The sequence below is a fragment of the Panthera leo genome, chromosome A2 (genome assembly GCF_018350215.1).
Source record: "Panthera leo isolate Ple1 chromosome A2, P.leo_Ple1_pat1.1, whole genome shotgun sequence".
Classification (NCBI taxonomy): domain Eukaryota; kingdom Metazoa; phylum Chordata; class Mammalia; order Carnivora; family Felidae; genus Panthera; species Panthera leo.
The window spans coordinates 19,576,088-19,596,808 of record NC_056680.1 but is presented as its reverse complement, the minus strand read 5'-3'; the positions used below and the strand labels follow the sequence as shown (position 1 = coordinate 19,596,808).

The 20,721-nt window shown below is 37.8% G+C and overlaps 1 protein-coding gene across 4 annotated transcripts in view; it reads right to left on the bottom strand.

Moving 5' to 3' along the window:
- Window positions 1-20,721, bottom strand: part of DOCK3 (dedicator of cytokinesis 3) — a 595,846-nt gene that overhangs the window by 398,493 nt on the left and 176,632 nt on the right. For 3 of the 4 annotated variants that reach the window (XM_042929498.1, XM_042929501.1, XM_042929500.1), the window contains one exon: window positions 1,294-1,349. In XM_042929498.1, coding sequence (XP_042785432.1) covers window positions 1,294-1,349 — 56 coding nt within the window. Of the gene's footprint in view, window positions 1-1,293; window positions 1,350-3,468; window positions 3,511-20,721 lie in introns of all 4 variants that reach the window. The other variant, XM_042929499.1, reaches the window with a different exon arrangement.

The following is a 20,721-nucleotide window of genomic DNA, read 5'->3' as shown; positions in this document are numbered from 1 at the left end:
TGCAAACTTTCACTAAAAGAGGATTTTCAAGTTTCCTTTCTCTATATCTGTTTGTCTTTGATATTTTATAAAAGAAGAAGAAGAATTAAAAAAAGGTATGCTGATCATGCATTCATATCAGAATCTTCTTACAGGCTTACTATTCCTCAATAACAAATTTTATTTTAGAATGCATACCAGTCACCTAATAATACCTCTCATCTCTAAATCCACCCTTCTAGGCACTGACTCTGAGGCTGGGATTTGCCAACTTTGCCTCACAAGCTCCTCTGTCTACTGGGGGCACCTGAAAGATACTGGGGAAAAGGAGACAAGAAGAAGTGTTTCTTGCTGTTCCTATACACAGTTCCCAACCAGAGAAAATAGGTCCCAGCCTCCAGTTGTTATTGGCATTCCCAGAAACAGCCTCACTGCCCTTCTTCATATATACCAGCAACAGCCATGTGATGTTCTTACTCCTCAGATGTTTGAGCTCTGGTATCTCAAGACCCATCTTCCCAGATCCTGAGTTCTAGTATCCCCAGCCCATTATCTTTTGTATCCCCAGCCTACAGAGTATAGACTTCTTTCTGAAGTTATTATTTTTGGTTACATCAGTATTTCCTCTTTTTTTTTCATTTTCAAACATGTATGTAAACAATAACCCATATTAAATTCTACCTTGTAAAGCGACTCATAAGTTCTTGTTTCCTGATTAAGCCCTCACTAAACTCTGATGCTTACTCAACCTCTGTTCAAAAGCATTATTTCTAGTACCAAAAGCTATCACACTTATATAGTACCTTAAATTTTATATTTTAGAATGATAAATTCTGGAAAATAAAATCACAATTTTATAATAACACATATTTATTATTTTTAAAATTAGAGCACGACAGTAAAGAATTTCTAAGTCACTCACAATGTGAATGTGCAAAAACAACAAATGTTAACACTTTGATGTATTTACATCTTGCTCTCTTCTATTCAGAGATTGTACTTGTTATCCTATCAGAACCTATTCTCAAAGTAATAAATAAATTATTAAAAACATACTGCATGCATTATGTTTTTAGAAAATTCACAACCCAGGTTACCTTTCAGGTACAGAAGAAAAGATATTAAAGTTGTCAGTATTTTAAGAAATAATTATATTCTCAGAATTACATATTACATTATATATGATAAAGCAAACTTATTTTTGGCAGGAAAACATGTTAATAGCATATTTTATACTACAAACCAAAATGAAAAAAAGCCTTCCTCCACAATCTATAAAAATTATGAATAAATTTAGTAAGGCCAACTACTCACCCCCTATTACTGACAATTGCCTTTTTCAAGTGAATATAATTTACAGGAAAGATACCCTGTAAAAGAGAAAAGATTTCCCATTAGAAAAAGCAATTTCTGATTAACATCACATATATACTAAAATAGCAGCCAGATTTCAGCATGGAAATCAACAATACAGTAGAGCTCTTAACATAGCAACCACTTTGCATATTAAGAATGCAAAATTGCACGAACTATACACATTAGATAGGGATTTCATTGTCATTTGCACTCAGAGTCTATCTTCAGGTGAAAACTGTGATCTTAAGCAACAACCAAAAAGATTATTTTAAGTTACAGATTGGAAATATTCCACCTAATCACTCTCAGGATATAGACTTATATACAAAGCTTGGCATGTATCTACAAAACTATCCCCTAACCAACAACTTATACATTACCCAGCTCTGAGCTAGAGAAACAATTCTCAGACTCTGACAAACATTTATATTCACCAGAATGAACCAATTTGGAAGTTTCCATAAATATTTCTTTTTACTCTTTCTAAATAGTTTCCATTTTGATATTTGCCATCATTTGATTTCAATTCCTAAGGTACAAAAAGATGTATTGTTTTAAAAAAAATTAAGTTTTGCAATCAGTGTTTCGTTATTTTTCCCTGATGTATGAAACCCTTCAAATACAACACAAATGGTCTCAATTCTTTTATATATACTCTTTGGCCCACATCACTACCAAAAATAAATCTATACCACACAAGGCCATCAGCAACTAGACTACAGTAATTCACTTTATAGTTTTCAGTATACAGATATTTCACCTCCTTGGTTAAATTTATTCCTAACCATCTGCTTGTTTTCAATCCTATTTTGAATAGCACTGTTGGCTGTATTTCTTTTTCAAATATTTCATTGTTAGAGAGTAAGAAACACAACTAAATTCTGTGTGTTAATTTTATATCCTGCAATTTTACTGAATTTGCTGATTAGTTTCAACAGGTTTTTGGTGGAGTCTTTAGGATTTTCTACATATATCAAATCATTTGCAAACAAATACAATTTTACTTCTTCCTTTCTGATTTAGATGCCTTCTGTTTCCTTTTCTCACCTGACTGTTCTGGCTAGGACTTCCAGTACTATGTTGAACAGGAGTGGTGAAAATGAGGATTCTTGTCTTGTTTCTCATCTTAGAGGAAAAACTTTCATTTCAAACCCGTTTACCACTGAGTATGACATTAGCTGTGGGTTTGTCATATGACGGCCTTTTTTATGTTGAGATATGTTCCTTCTAAACCCCCTTTTCTGGGCACCTGTACCCCAATGTTTATAGCGGCACTCTCAACAATAGCCAAATTATGGAAAGAGCCTAAATGTCCATCAACTGATGAATGGATAAAGAAATTGTGGTTTATATACACAATGGAATACTACGTGGCAATGAGAAAAAATGAAATATGGCCTTTTGTAGCAACATGGATGGAACTGGAGAGTGTGATGCTAAGTGAAATAAGCCATACAGAGAAAGACAGATAGTTTCACTCTTATGTGGATCCTGAGAAACATAACAGAAACCCATGGGGGAGGGGAAGGAAAAAAAAAAAAAAAAAAAAGAGGTTAGAGTGGGAGAGAGCCAAAGCATTAGAGACTGTTAAAAACTGAGAACAAACTGAGGGTTGATGGGGGGTGGGAGGGAGGGCAGGGTGGGAGGGAGGGCAGGGTGGGTGATGGGTATTGAGGAGGGCACATTTTGGGATGAGCACTGGGTGTTGTATGGAAACCAATTTGACAGTAAATTTCATATATTAAAAAAATAAATAAATAAATAAATAAATTTAAAAAAATAAAAATAAAAAAAAAAAAATAAACCCCCTTTTCTGAGAATTCTATTCATGAAAGGATTTTGTATTTTGTCAAAATGGTTTTTCTGCACCTACTGAAATGATTACATGATTTTTATCTTTCATTCTATCAATGAGGTGTATCACATTAATTAGTTTGATAATGTTGAACCATCCTTTCATTCCTTGGATAAATCCCATTTTATCGTGGCATATAAACCTTTAAATGTACTATTAAATTTGGATTGTTAAAATTTTTTGAGAATTTTTGCATCTGTATTCATCAGGGATACTGTCTTTGGTTTTCTTTTTCATCTAGCATTCTTATCTGGCTTGGGTATCAGGGTATTACTGGCCTCATGAACTGAGCCTGGAAGTGTTTCCTCCTCTTCAATTTTCTGGAAGAGTTAGAGAAGAATTGGTATTAATTTTTTAAAGTTTGGTAGAATTCACCAGTAAAGTCATCAGGTCCTGAACTTTCTTTGTTGGAAGAATTTGATTGCTGATGCAATCTCCTTACTCATTACTGGATCATTAATATTTTTTTTTTATTTTTTCCTGATTTATCCTTAGTAGGTTACATGTTTCTAGGAATTCATCCATTTCCTCTATATTATCCAATTTGTTGGCAAATAATTGTTCATGGCATTCTCTTATAATCCCTTGTATTTCTGTGGTTTTTTTTTTTTTTTTTTTTTTTTTTTTTTGGTGAGAGAGAGAGGGCAAGCAAGGGAGGGCAGAGGGGTAGAGGGGGAGAGAGAATCTTTAAGGTTTTTAAAATATTTATTTGGGGGAGCGCACAAGCGGGGGAGGGGCAGAGAGAGGATCTAAAGCAGCTTCTGCTTTGAGACAGAGAGAGAAAGAGAGAAAGAGACAGAGAGAGAAAGGTGTGAGCAGGGGAGAGGCTGAGAGGGAGACACAGAATCCAAAGCCAGCTCCAGGCTTGGAGCTGTCAGTACAAAGCCTGAATCGAAGCTCAAACCACGAACTGCAAGATCATGACCTGAGCCAAAGTCAGACACTCAACCAACTAAGCCACCCAGGCACCCCAAGAGAAAATGTTAGGCAGGCTCCACACCCAGTGCAGAGCCCCATGTGGGTCTCTATTTCAGGAACATGCAATCATGACCTGAACCAAAATTCAAGAGTCGGATGTTTAACCAACTAAGCCACCCTTCTGTGGTATCATTTTTAATGCTTCCTATTTTATGTCTCATTTTGAGTCTTTCCTTTTTTTCCCTTTAATCTAAGCATTTGTCAATTTTGTTTATCTTTAAAAAAAAAAAAAAAGACAGCTCTCAGTTTTGTTAATCCTTTTTTTTTTTAGTATTTATTTATTTTTGAGAGAGACAGAGACAGAGTGTGAGCAGGGGAGTGGCAGAGAGAGAGGGAGACACAGAATCCGAAGCAGGCTCCAGGCTCTGAGCCATCAGCCCAGAGCCCGATGTGGGGCTCGAACTCACAGACTGCGAGATCATGACCTGAGCCAAAGTGAGACGCCCAACCGACTGAGCCACCCAGGCGCCCCTGTTAATCCTTTTATAATTTTCTGGTCTCTATTTCACTTTTCCCACTCTGATCTTTATTTCCTTCCATCTGCTGAATTTGAGCATAGTTGGTTCTTTTTCTAGTTCACTGAGGTGTAAAGTTGGGTTATTTGACATTTTCTTTTTTCTTATTGTAAGGCATTGATTATTATAAAATTGTCTCTTAACACTGGAGCAAGCCATAAGCTTTGGTATGCTATTTCCATTTTCATTTGTTACAAGATATTTTTTAATTTCCTTTTTGATTTTCTGACACACTGCTTGTTCAGAACTGTGTTGTTTAATTTGCACATATTTGTGAATTTTCCAGTTTTCTTCCCATTATTGATTTCTACTTTTATACCATTGTGGTCTGAAAAGATACATAGTATAATTTCAATCTTCTGAAATTTGCTAAGTCTTGTTATGTGGCCTATCATATGATCTACTCTGAAGAATGTTCCATCTTCAATTGAGAAGAATGTATATCCTGATGCTGGTGGATGAAGTGTTGTATCTATGTGAGATACGTTTGGTCTAAAGTTCAGTTCAAGTCAAGTGTTTCCTTGTTGATTTTGTCTGGATAATCTATTGCTGAAACAGAAATAATGAAGTGTCCTTTTACTATTGTATTATCATCTAATTTTCCCTTCAAATCTGTATCTGTTTAATATATTTATTACATACTAATATATTAGTTTTGATGCACCTATAGATATGATTGCTATAATCTTCCTGATGAGCTGATTCCTTTATCATTATACAATGACCTTCTTGGTCTCTAGTCAACAATTTTTATCTTAAAGTCTATTTTACCTGGAGTATGTATAACTACCTATGCTCTCTTCTGGTTCCACTTGCACAAAATATCATTTCCTATCCCTTTACTTTCAACTTATGTATGCCCCTAAAGGTGAAGTAAGTCTCTTAAAGGTGGTATGTAATTAATGGGGCCTTGTCTTTTAATCATTCTAGCTACTTCAGGCCTGTTGATTAGGGAATTCAATTCATTCACATTTTGAGTAATTTTTGATAGGTAAAGAATTACCATCTTGTTGTTTCCAGTTGTTCTACAGCTGCCTTGTTCCTTTTTTCATCTCTTGGCTGCCTTCCTTTATGAACTGATGATTTTCCATGGTGGTATGCTTTGATTCCCATACCTGTATCTTCTGTGATTCTACTATAGGTTTTTGCTTTGTGGTTATCATGGTATTTATGTAACACAACTTGTAACAGTCTATTTTAAGCCAGTAACAACTTAATTTTGATCATATACAAAAACTCTACTCTTTTACTCTCCCCTGCTTTTACTGTTTTCGATGTCACAATTTACCTATACTTTGCATTATTATAGCTATAGTTTTTTAAACACTCTCATCTTTTAACACTAGAGCTAATATATCACCATATTATAGTATTAGAGTATTTTGAATTTGAGTATATACTTACCTTTACCAGAGTTTTATATTTTCATTTTTTCATGTTACTAATTAGGGTCCTTTCATTTCAGCTTGAAGAACTCCTTTCAGCATTGCTTGTAAGGCAGGTCTAGTGATGATAAATTCCCTCAGCTTTTGTTTAGCTGGGAAGTTTATATCTCTCCTTAATTTCTGAAGGACAGCTCTGCTAAGTAAAGTATTCTTGGTTGGTGCGGTTCTTTTTTCTTTCACCACTTGGAATAATTATCTCTCTCTCTTCTGGCCTGTAATATTTCTTTCTTTTTTTATTTTATTTTTTTTATTAATATATGAAATTTATTGTCAAATTGGTTTCCATACAACACCCAGTGCTCATCCCAAAAGGTGCCCTCCTCAATACCCATCACCCACCCTCCCCTCCCTCCCACCCCCCATCAACCCTCAGTTTGTTCTCAGTTTTTAACAGTCTCTTATGCTTTGGCTCTCTCCCACTCTAACCTCTTTTTTTTTTTTTTTTCCTTCCCCTCCCCCATGGGTTTCTGTTAAGTTTCTCAGGATCCACATAAGAGTGAAACCATATGGTATCTGTCTTTCTCTGTATGGCTTATTTCACTTAGCATCACACTCTCCAGTTCCATCCACGTTGCTACAAAAGGCCATATCTCATTTTTTCTCATTGCCACGTAGTATTCCATTGTGTATATAAACCACAATTTCTTTATCCATTCATCAGTTGATGGACATTTGGCCTGTAATATTTCTGCTGAGAAATCCACTGACAGCCTAATCAGGGGTGGGAGTACTTTGTAAGTTACAAACTTTGTTTCTCTTGCTGCTTTTAAGATCTCTCCTTGTCTGTAACTTTGACAGTTTTATTATAATGTCTCTTAGAGGGGATTTCTTCACGTTCAGTTTATCTGGTGGCCTATTAACTTCATGAACTTGGATGTCCAAATTTCTCCCTAGATTTGGGAAGTTCTCAGCCATTAATATGCTTTCTGCTCTCTTCTTCTTCTTCTCCTTTTAGAACTTCAATGATTCACAAATTGGTCCTACTGATAGCTGTCAATGATCATAAAGGCTTTCTTCACTCTTCCTCTTTTTTTTCTTCTTTTCTAGTCACTTCTTCTCTGACTGGATAATTTTAAAGTTCCTATCTTTAATTTCACTTATTTTTTTCTTCTGCTTCACCAAGCCTGCTGTTGATGTGCTCTACTGCATTTTTTTACCATTTCATTCATTGAATACTTCAACCCCAGAATTTCTGTTTGGTTCTTTTTCATTATTTCTAATTCTTTGATAAATTTTTCATTTTGTTAATGTACTGTTTTCCTGATTTCAATGAATTGTCTCTCTGGGTTTTCTTTAGCTCATCAAATTTCCTTAATACAGCTTTTTGAATTCTTTATCAGAAAAATTGTACATCTCCATGTCTTTGGATTCAGTTACTGGAAAATTTTTTATGATCCTTTCGTGGTGTTTATTTCCTTGGTTTTTCATGTTTCTTGGGAGTTTTGTGTTATGGTGTTCACATTTGAAGTAGCAGTCACCCCCTCCAGTCTTTACTAATTCCCATCAGGGTAGAAATACCTTCCACTGTCCCTCCTAGAGATTCTGCAAAATTCTCAGACCTTCCACGAACCTGCTCCAAGCTTCTTGCTCACTTTTGTGACAGAATTCTTCAGCACGTATGCCTTTATTGATCCTATAATGCACCAGGTTGAGTGCTGACAGTCTCTCTCATGTTTTCCCAAGAGTGGCACTAAAGCTCAAGTTTGTGGTCTCTGGACTACAGATTCTGTGTGCTTTCTGTATATACTCATGAGCAGTCTTCCAAAGCTGGCTCTTGCCACCACCTTAAAGAGTATGCACAGTAAGCCAGCTACAGTGTGGGGGTGTGTGTGTAGGTGAGGCACACAAAGCACTGAGGATGTCTATGGGCCTATGAGGAATCTGGCAGTGGGGGGCTTTCCCAGCAGTTAATGGGTGGGGTTCTTGATAGAGTCTGCTGCACAGTAGGCTCTGCGTCTATTTAATGCCACCCAAAAATTCTATGTGCCACTTTCCCAAACTCTTTCCACCTCTCAATCATGGAACTCCCAATTTAGGACTCTGAATATGGCAAGACAGAAATGAGCCTCTCTGGCAGCATCTACAAAGCTGGAAAAGCTGGATGCTCACTTTCATGCTCTCTCTTGCCCTCAGGGAGAAATCATGGGTCTAAAAAGATCTCCTTTGGTCTTTATCTATTGCTACCTTTTGGTAAAGTTGACGCAGGTAAAGTGAAATTATTCCTATTACCCACTCCAATGTCAAACTCTTATTTTCTGCTCCAAAAGAGTGCTGGGTCTTCACCTATAGAAACCTATACATCGACAAAGGTTTCCTCATCCAATGGTTACCCAAGGGTAACCAAGCGTCTGAAGAACCCAAGGGCCTTCAGAAGCTCCCAGATGACAACACAGTCACCTCACGGTACACAGCTGACTGAGGTCTGTATATTACTCAATGCACAGCTGGGTGAGACTTCTCTGGGTCCCCTGTCATATATGACAGGGGATGGGTACAGAATATTTGTTGTTGAGGGTGAGGACAAAAACTAGGGACATCTTATAGCACCATGATGCTGACATCAAGTCTACCAGTAATGCATTTTATATTTCAGCCCGTAATAAAAGATAACCTATACCAAAAGGAAATCCTAATACAGGAAAATATGGACTTAAAACGGATAAAACACGTAACTTCATGTAACCAAAACTAAATGATGACAGCCCATTATCTATAAAGGAAGAATAGTAAAAAGTTAAAAAGATACAGGATTAGCATGTGCTTCCAGGAAGATGAATAAGACATAGTTTTCACCATTCCTCCTAAGTACAATGAAAAACTCTGGGCATTATAAATATAACAGAGACATATATGTAATATATATGTAAGTATATAGATATTTCACACATACAACATGTATAACATATACAAAGCATATGATATATATCATATATAAAAAACTCTAGACATAAATACATCTTGTAAAAATAAGAAGAGTCTGAAAAGTAGAGGGGAAAGGTGGACCAACTAGGGACCTTGGGATGCAAGAAAGAATACAGTGGTGAATTCCCTAGATTTTCTTTTACCTTATACATCTGCTATTTGAATCTGATAAAGCTAGAAACCTAGAAACACCAATAGGCACAGACAAAAAAAAGAATGTTCTCTCTAGCCTTAAGAACCAGGAAAGAGTCAGCATGTCAACAAAGAAAACTTTTCAATAATAACTACTACATTGCTTCCAAACATCAACCCTCTCCCCCAAAAAAGCTGTGGCCCAACTCCCACCCACACAAGGAAGGTCAACTGGAAAGAATGGACTTCTACCTTTATTGGGCTATAATAACACACCTGGACCTTGCAATGGAATAGTGTCTGAGAAGGCCAAGTTAGGAGTCAAGACTTTCTACCCAAGTGGGCAATAACAAGCCCCCACCACTCAGTGGCAGTGGAGCCCACCTGAACTTCTGCCCCTAATCAGCATTAATGAGACTCCTCCATCATTCCACTGTGGTGTCCAAAGAGGCCTAAGACAGAGTGGGGGCTTTCACCACTGCTAAGCAGTAACAAGACTACCACCCTCCTCCTGGTGTCATCAGAGACCACATGGGGAACAGAAGGCACTACCAATGCTTTCCAGCCACTAAATAATCAGTGGAAGACTACTAGGAAGGTACAATTCCTACACCTAATCAACAATAACAGGAGTGTGCACCCTTCAGTGTCAATGGAGGCTGAGTGGGTAACATGGCCCTCAGCCCCCACTTGGCAATAATGAGGCAAACCCTCTCCTTCTCCTACAGCAGCATTGTCAAGGAAAGCCAAATAAAACAAAAGGCTTAAATAAGAAGCAATATCTCATAACATAATGTCCAAAGTTCCAGGTCCATACCAAGAACCAGGAAGATCTGAAATTGAATGGGAAAAAAAAAAGCAATACATGCCAACACAAAGAAAACAAAGATATTAGAATTATCTGAAAATATTTTAAAGGAGCCATCATAAAAATGTTTCAGTGAGCAATTACAAATATGCATGAAACCAATGGGAAGAAAAAAACCAAAGAGTCTCAGCAAAGAAACAAAAACATCTCAACAAAGAAAAAATGTTGAATGGTCTAAACAGTAGAATGGAGGAGGCATGGGAAAGAAGCAGTGAGCCATAGTCAGAAAAATTTGAAATAACAGTTGGAATGTGATATTATGATGTAATAAGAAATATATATTTCTTCATCTCCAGTCCCTAACACAAAAGTTTCTAAAACTCTTTGAAGGATAGAAGCATCTTTTGTTATTCATGATGAGTCCCTTTCAACCCTATTGGGGATTATACTAATGAGGTGACCCTTGGTGGGCCCCCAGATAGCTTCAGAATGGGAGATGCCAGAGGAATCATGCAATTAGAGGGTCGGTACTTTCAACTCCACTCTCCAACCCACAGGGAGGGAAGAGGAGCTGGAGACTGAGTTAATCACCAAGGGCCAGTGATGTCATACATCATGCCTTCATAATGGAATTCTGATAAAAACAAACAATAGGGTTTGGAGAGCTTCCAGGCTAATGAACACATCAAGTTACTATGAGGTTGGCATGTCAAGAAGGACATAGAAGCTCCATGTCCCAGTCTACATACCTTGCCGTAAGCATCTTTTCTATTTGGCTGTTCCTAAGTTGGATCCTTTATAATAAACTGATAATAGTAATTAAGTTGTCTTCCTGAGTTCTGTGAGCTGTTCTAGCAAATAATCAAACATGAGAAGGGGATCATAGGAACCCTCAATTTATACTAGTTGATCAGAAGTAGAGAAGTCTAGGACTTGAGATTGGCATCTGAAGTGAAGATGGTCTTGTGGGACTGAGCACTTAACATGTGGGATCTGACCCAGAGTTAGTGTCAGAAATGGACTGAATTTTGGACACCCAGCGGGTATCCAGACATCTGTAGAATTGGTTGTTGGTGTGGAAAACCCCGCAACTTTTTATTATAGAAGTGTTTGGACACTAAACAATAAAGAGAAAACAGACTTAAAAACAAAAAAAAAAAAAAAAAAAAAAAAAAAGAGACTCAGGGACCTGTATGACTATGGCAAAAACAAAACAGAATCTAACATTCTTATTATCAGGTCCTAGGAGGAGAGAAGAAAGAAAAAAGGCAAGGCTTAGAATGTACATGAACAGAACAAATCCTAGTGACAATATGAAGCAATAAGAACTCTCACCCATTGCTGGTGAGAATGCAAAATGGTACAGCCACGTTGGAAGACAGTCTGGAAGTTTCTTATAAAATTAATATACTCTTACCATACAATCTAACAACTGCATGCATTGGTAATTACCCAGTGAGTTGAAAACTTATGTCCACACAAAAACCTGTACACAAATGTTTATGGCTGCTTAATTTGTAAATGCCCAAACTTGGAAGCAATCAAGGTATCCTTCAATAGGTGAATGAAGAAACAACTTATACTCTATCCAGACAATAGAATATTATTCAGCAATACAAAGAAATGAGCTACTGGGGTGCTTGGCTGGCTCAGTCAGTGAAGCGTATAACTCTTGATCTCAGGGCTGTGGGTTCAAGCTCCATGTGGGTGTGGAGACCACTTAAAAAAAATAACACCTTTAAAAAAATAAAAAATAAATGACCTATCAAGCCATCAAAAGACATGGAGGAATCTTAACTGCATATTGCACAGCGAAAGAAGTCAATCTGAAAAGTCTACAGTCTATATGATCCTGACTAAGTAACATTCTTTAAGAGGCAAATTATAGAGGCAGTAAAAAGATCAGTGGTTGCCAAAAGTCCTGGAGGATAAGAAAAGGGATGAATAGATGGGTATTTTTAGGGCAATGAAACTATTCTTATGAGACTGTAATGATAGATACATGACATTATGCATTTGTCAAAACCATAAAACACAAAGAGTGAACCTTGATGTAAACTATAAATAATATTAGGAGTGTATAAATACTGGTTCATTAAATGTAATAAATGTACCACACTAATGCAGAATGTGAGTAAGAGGAGAAGCTGAAAGAGGAAGGAGGGCTCCATGTACTTTCTGTACAATTTTTCTGTAAACCTAAAACTGTTCTAAAAAATAAAGTCTAATAAAACTTAAAATTTTTAAAAATGACAGAAAACTTCCCAAATTTAGCAAAAGACAAAACCTCCATATTGAAGAAGCTGACCAAACCCCAAACAGAATAAACCAAAAGAAACACATACCAAGACATAACATAGTTACATTTCTGAATACTATAGGCAAAAGAAAAGAAAAGAAGAAAAAAAAGTAGCAAGAGAGAAACAATACCTAACCTCAAGTGGAAAAAAAATTCAAATGACAGTGAATTTTTCACTAAAATGAGAGAGGATGAGCATCACTACTCACAGTAGCCAAACATGGAAACAATTCAAATCTCCATCAACTGATAAGCAGACAAACATACTGTGGTATAGTCATAAAATGGAATGTTACTCGGACATAAAAGCAATTAAGTACAAATATATGTCACATCAACAAATAATCTTGAAAACATTATACTGAGTAACAGAAGTCACACACAAAAGGCCACGAAAGTATCCAGAATAGGCAAACCCACAAAGAGAGTAGTTGTCAAGGGCTCGGGGGAAAGGGGAATTGGTATAAGGGTTCATATTTGGGGTGACAAGAAGATTTTGGAATTAGATAGTGGTAATGGCTGTAAAACACTATGAATGTACTAAATGTCAACACGGAAGATACTGTCTAATGTGAATCTTACCACTATTTTTTAAATTTTATAATATAACTAAAATTTTAAATTTTATAATACCAAATATTTTTAAATTTTTATTAATAAAACATAAGGAACAAAAGGAAGTGGCAAAAAGTTCTCACTGCTGAAAGAAAATAACTATTGGGGTGGCTGGGTGGCTCAGTCGGTTGGGTGTCCAACTTCAGGTCAGGTCATGATCTAGCGGTTTGTGAGTTCAAGTCCTGAGTCAGGCTCTGCGCTAACAGCTCAGAGCCTGGAGCCTGCTTTGGATTGTGTGTCTCCTCCTCTCTCTGCCCCTCCCATGTTCATGCTCTGTCCCTCTCTGTCTCTCAATAATAAATAAATGTTATAAATTAAAAAAAAAATAACTGTTAACTTAGAATCCTATACCCCCTGGAAACATTCTTTGGGAATGAAAGAGAAGTCAGGAGATTTTCAGATGAAAGAAAACTAAAAGAATTTGTTACCAGCAGATCTATCCTAAAAGAAAAGAAAGTTCTCTAAACATAAGAAAAATGGTAAAACAAAATAATCTTGAAACATCAGGGAGAAAGAAAAAAGAAGGTAAACAAAAACGTGTGGAAATATGATTGACTTTCATCCTCTTGAATTTTTAAGATTATGTATGATGGTTTGAAAAATTAAAAATTGTAACAGTATCTGTTGTGGTTCATGTAGGAGAAAAAATATTTGGCACACTTGTAAAGAGAAAAGTAAACAAATATAAAGAGAGACAAGTTTTCTACAATTCACACAACCAGAAAAATGGCAATTCCAATACACTGTAATGAGTTCCTCATTTACAATATAATACCTAGGAATAACCACTAAAAAGATCTACAAAGACATATACTCAAAAACACTACAGATACATTAAAATGGAATTCTCAAAAAATGCTCTGGGGTGCCAGGGTGGCTCAGTCGGTTAATCATTTGGCTTCGGCTCAGGTCATGATCTCATGGTTCATGGGTTCAATCTGCATCAGGCTTTGTGCAGACAGCTCAGAGCCTGAAGCTGCTTCAGATTCTCTGTCTCCCTCTCTCTCTGTCCTCCCCACCCCCCACTCTCTCTGTCTCTCTCAAAAATAAATAAAAACATTTAAAAAAATTTTAATGTTCAAGTAACCCACAAGGAGGAGGAAAAAGAAAGCAGAGAAAAGAAAAATAGAAATAAAAAAAATAAAGGGGCCCCTGGATGGCTCAGTTAGTTAAGTGTCCAACTTCAGCTCAGGTTATGATCTCACAGTTCGTGAGTTTGAGCCCCGTGTTAGGCTCTGTGCTGTCAGCACAGAGCCTGGAGCCTGCTTTGAGTTCTGTGTCTCCTTCTCTCTCTCTGCCCTCCCCTCCTCACACTCTGCCTCTCTCTCAAAAATATATAAACATTAAAAAAAATTTTTTTAATCAAAAAATAAAATGGAAGACTTAATAACAAATCAATAATGGCATTAAATGTAGATAATCTCAATAAATTAGTTAAAAGACACACAGCCAAAGAAATTATAAAACATGACCTAATAATATGTTGTTTACAAAAAACTAACTATAAATGTAACTATAAATACAACATCCTAGGCAAATTAGAAATATAAGCATGAAAAAAACATGCAAAAGTTAATGAAAAAAAGCAATAATTAATATTAAAGTAGATGCCAGAATAATTTTCTTTCTTCTGACACAAAAATGGAACATTATATAATGATACAAAGTCAATTACCAAGAAAACACAGCAATCATAAATGTATATGCACTAAATAACAGAGCTACACAATGCGTGAAGCAAAACTGACAGAAATAAAAATAGACAACTCTACAATTATAATCAGAGACCTACAGAACTAAACAGAAAAAGAGCAATGATAAAGAACTCAACACTACCACTGACCAATAGGATCTAGTGGCATTCACAGAATAATCCACTCAACAAAAGCAGATACACATTCTTTTCAAGTGCACATATGACTCATACTAAGATATATGATGGGCAAAAACACAAATGTCACAAATTTAAAACAATCAAAATCATACACAGAATGTTTCCTTCAACCACAATAAAATCAAACTGGAAATAAATAACAGAAGAATAACAAAAAAATCTTCAAATGCTTAGATATAAAAAAAAATTTTCTAAATAATCCATGCATCAGGGGCACGTGGGTGGCTCAGTTCATTGAGCATCTGATTCTTGATTTTGGCTCTGGTAATGATCTCACAGTTCAAGAGATAAAGCCCTGAGTTGGGCTCTGTGCTGAGAGTGCAGAGTGTGCTTGGGATTCTCTCTCTCTACCCCTTTCTCTCTCTCTCAAAATAAATAAACATTTAAATAGTCCATACACATCAAAGAGAACTTTTCAGAGCAAATAAAAATTACACTGAACTGAATTAAAATGACAATATAATATATCAAACTTTTGGGACACAGGTAGAGAAATGCTGAAAGGAAATTTATTGGCATTAAATGCATATATTATTATTTTGTTGTTTGTTTCAACTTTTTATTTACATTCTAATTAGTTAACATGTAATGTAATATTGGTTTCAGGAGAAACTTCAGGCTCATCATAAGTGTCCTCCTTGAGCCGGGGCGGAGGGGCGGCTCGCCGGCCAAGCAGAGCCCCCGAGTCTGGCTGGCAAAAGCGGAGGGGCCGGACAGACTGTGTTCCGACAGCAAGCGCGACTTAGCGTCTGGGAGGTCATAAGTTAACAGCTCTGCTCGGAAAGCGGGAAGGCTGGAGGACAAAGGGAGGGAGAGCTGCTGAGCCCCCGGACGGCAGAGCTCAGCTTGGCGGGGAACAAAGGCGCACGCCAGCGCCATCTCCCCCGCCCATCCCCCAGCCAAAATCCCAAAGGGAACCAGTTCCTGCCAGGGAGCTTGCTCGCTCCGCGCAAACACCCAACTCTGTGCTTCTGCGGAGCCAAACCTCCGGCAGCGGATCTGACTCCCTCCCGCTGCCACAGGGCTCCTCCTGAAGTGGATCACCTAAGGAGAAGCGAGCTAAGCCTGCCCCTCCAGCCCCCATGCACCTTGCCTACCCACCCCAGCTAATACGCCAGATCCCCAGCAACACAAGCCTGGCAGTGTGCAAGTAGCCCAGACGGGACACGCTACCCCACAGTGAATCCCGCCCCTAGGAGAGGGGAAGAGAAGGCACACACCAGTCTGACTGTGGCCCCAGCAGTGGGCTGGGGGCAGACATCGGGTCGGACTGCGGCCCCGCCCACTAACTCCAGTTATACACCACAGCACAGGGGAAGTGCACTGCAGGTCCTCACCACGCCAGGGACTCTCCAAAATGACCAAACGGAAGAATTCCCCTCAGAAGAATCTCCAGGAAATAACAACAGCTAATGAACTGAACAAAAAGGATTTAAATAATATAACAGAAAGTGAATTTAGAATAATAGTCATAAAATTAATCGCTGGGCTTGAAAACAGTATACAGGACAGCAGAGAATCTCTTGCCACAAAGATCGAGGGACTAAGGAACAGTCACGAGGAGCTGAAAAACGCTTTAAACGAATTGCAAAACAAAATGGAAACCACGATGGCTCGGCTTGAAGAGGCAGAGGAGAGAATAGGTGAACTAGAAGATAAAGTTATGGAGAAAGAGGAAGCTGAAAGAAAGAGAGATAAAAAAATCCAGGAGTATGAGGGGAAAATTAGAGAACTAAGTGATACACTAAAAAAAATAATATACGCATAATTGGTATCCCAGAGGAGGAAGAGAGAGGGAAAGGTGCTGAAGGGGTACTTGAAGAAATTATAGCTGAGAACTTCCCTGAACTGGGGAAGGAAAAAGGCATTGAAATCCAAGAGGCACAGAGAACTCCCTTCAGACGTAACTTGAAATCGATCTTCTGCACGACATATCATAGTGAAACTGGCAAAATACAAGGATAAAGAGAAAATTCTGAAAGCAGCAAGGGATAAACGTGCCCTCACATATAAAGGGAGACCTATAAGACTCGTGACTGATCTCTCTTTTGAAACTTGGCAGGCCAGAAAGGCTTGGCACGATATCTACAGTGTGCTAAACAGAAAAAATATGCAGCCGAGAATCCTTTATCCAGCAAGTCTGTCATTTAGAATAGAAGGAGAGATAAAGGTCTTCCCAAACAAACAAAAACTGAAGGAATTTGTCACCATGAAACCAGCCCTACAAGAGATCCTAAGGGGGATCCTGTGAGACAAAGTACCAGAGACATCACTACAAGCATAAAACATACAGACATCACAATGACTCTAAACCCATATCTTTCTATAATAACACTGAATATAAATGGATTAAATGCGCCAACTAAAAGACATAGGGTATCAGAATGGATAAAAAAACAAGACCCATCTATTTGCTGTCTACAAGAGACTCATTTTAGATCTGAGGACACCTTTAGATTGAGGGTGAGGGGATGGAGAACTATCTATCATGCTCCTGGAAGCCAAAAGAAAGCTGGAGTAGCCATACTTATATCAGACAAACTAGACTTTAAATTAAAGGCTGTAACAAGAGATGAAGAAGGGCATTATATAATAATCACAGGGTCTATCCACCAGGAAGAGCTAACTATTATAAATGTCTATGCGCCAAATACCCGAGCCCCCAGATATATAAAACAATTACTCATAAACATAAGCAACCTTATTGATAAGAATGTGGTCATTGCAGGGGACTTTAACACCCCACTTACAGAAATGGATAGATCATCTAGACACACGGTCAATAAAGAAACAAGGGCCCTGAATGATACATTGGATCAGATGGACTTGACAGATATATTTAGAACTCTGCATCCAAATGCTTTGGGATGCAGCGAAGGCAGTCCTGAGAGGAAAATACATTGCAATCCAGGCCTATCTCAAGAAACAAGAAAAATCCCAAATATAAAATCTAACAGCACACCTAAAGGAAATAGAAGCAGAACAGCAAAGGCAGCCTAAACCCAGCAGAAGAAGAGAAATAATAAAGATCAGAGCAGAAATAAACAATATAGAATCTAAAAAAACTGTAGAGCAGATCAACGAAACCAAGAGTTGGTTTTTTGAAAAAATAAACAAAATTGACAAACCTCTAGCCAGGCTTCTCAAAAAGAAAAGGGAGATGACCCAAATAGATAAAATCATGAATGAAAATGGAATGATTACAACCAATCCCTCAGAGATACAAACAATTATCAGGGAATACTATGAAAAATTATATGCCAACAAATTGGACAACCTGGAAGAAATGGACAAATTTCTAAACACCCACACTCTTCCAAAACTCAATCAGGAGGAAATAGAAAGCTTGAACAGACCCATAACCAGCGAAGAAATTGAATCGGTTATCAAAAATCTCCCAACAAATAAGAGTCCACGACCAGATGGCTTCCCAGGGGAGTTCTACCAGACGTTTAAAGCAGAGATAATACCTATCCTTCTCAAGCTATTCCAAGAAATAGAAAGGGAAGGAAAACTTCCAGACTCATTCTATGAAGCCAGTATTACTTTGATTCCTAAACCAGACAGAGACCCAGTAAAAAAAGAGAACTACAGGCCAATATCCCTGATGAATATGGATGCAAAAATTCTCAATAAGATACTAGCAAATCGAATTCAACAGCATATAAAAAGAATTATTCACCATGATCAAGTGGGATTCATTCCTGGGATGCAGGGCTGGTTCAACATTCGCAAATCGATCAACGTGATACATCACATTAACAAAAAAAAAGAGAAGAACCATATGATCCTGTCAATCGATGCAGAAAAGGCCTTTGACAAAATCCAGCACCCTTTCTTAATAAAAACCCTTGAGAAAGTCGGGATAGAAGGAACATACTTAAAGATCATAAAGGCCATTTATGAAAAGCCCACAGCTAACATCATCCTCAACGGGGAAAAACTGAGAGCTTTTTCCCTGAGATCAGGAACATGACAGGGATGCCCACTCTCACCGCTGTTGTTTAATATAGTGCTGGAAGTTCTAGCATCAGCAATCAGACAACAAAAGGAAATCAAAGGCATCAAAATTGGCAAAGATGAAGTCAAGCTTTCGCTTTTTGCAGATGACATGTTATTATACATGGAAAATCCGATAGACTCCACCAAAAGTCTGCTAGAACTGATACATGAATTCAGCAAAGTTGCAGGATACAAAATCAATGTGCAGAAATCAGTTGCATTCTTATACACTAACAATGAAGCAACAGAAAGACAAATGAAGAAACTGATCCCATTCACAATTGCACCAAGAAGCATAAAATACCTAGGAATAAATCTAACCAAAGATGTAAAAGATCTGTATGCTGAAAACTATAGAAAGCTTATGCAGGTAATTGAAGAAGATATAAAGAAATGGAAAGACATTCCCTGCTCATGGATTGGAAGAATAAATATTGTCAAAATGTCAATACTACCCAAAGCTATCTACACATTCAATGCAATCCCAATCAAAATTGCACCAGCATTCTTCTCGAAACTAGAACAAGCAATCCTAAAATTCATATGGAACCACAAAAGGCCCCGAATAGCCAAAGTAATTTTGAAGAAGAAGACCAAAGCAGGAGGCATCACAATCCCAGACTTTAGCCTCTACTACAAAGCTGTCATCATCAAGACAGCATGGTATTGGCATAAAAACAGACACATAGACCAATGGAATAGAATAGAAACCCCAGAACTAGACCCACAAACGTATGGCCAACTCATCTTTGACAAAGCAGGAAAGAACATCCAATGGAAAAAAGACAGTCTCTTTAACAAATGGTGCTGGGAGAACTGGACAGCAACATGCAGAAGGTTGAAACTAGACCACTTTCTCACACCATTCACAAAAATAAACTCAAAATGGATAAAGGACCTGAATGTGAGACAGGAAACCATCAAAACCTTAGAGGAGAAAGCAGGAAAAGACCTCTCTGACCTCAGCCGTAGCAATCTCTTACTCGGCACATCCCCAAAGGCAAGGGAATTAAAAGCAAAAGTGAATTACTGGGACCTTATGAAGATAAAAAGCTTCTGCACAGCAAAGGAAACAACCAACAAAACTAAAAGGCAACCAACGGAATGGGAAAAGATATTTGCAAATGACACATCGGACAAAGGGCTAGTATCCAAAATCTATAAAGAGCTCATCAAACTCCACACCCGAAAAACAAATAACCCAGTGAAGAAATGGGCAGAAAACATGAATAGACACTTCTCTAAAGAAGACATCCGGATGGCCAACAGGCACATGAAAAGATGTTCAACGTCGCTCCTTATCAGGGAAATACAAATCAAAACCACACTCAGATACCACCTCACGCCAGTCAGAGTGGCCAAAATGAAGAAATCAGGAGACTATAGATGCTGGAGAGGATGTGGAGAAACAGGAACCCTCTTGCACTGTTGGTGGGAATGCAAATTGGTGCAGCCGCTCTGGAAAGCAGTGTGGAGGTTCCTCAGAAAATTAAAAATAGACCTACCCTATGACCCAGCAATAGCACTGCTAGGAATTTATCCAAGGGATACAGGAGTACTGATGCATAGGGGCACCTGTACCCCAATGTTTATAGCGGCACTCTCAACAATAGCCAAATTATGGAAAGAGCCTTTATGTCCATCAACTGATGAATGGATAAAGAAATTGTGGTTTATATACACAATGGAATACTACGTGGCAATGAGAAAAAATGAAATATGGCCTTTTGTAGCAACATGGATGGAACTGGAGAGTGTGATGCTAAGTGAAATAAGCCATACAGAGAAAGACAGATACCATATGGTTTCACTCTTATGTGGATCCTGAGAAACATAACAGAAACCCATGGGGGAGGGGAAGGGAAAAAAAAAAAAATAAAAGAGGTTAGAGAGGGAGAGAGCCAAAGCATAAGAGACTGTT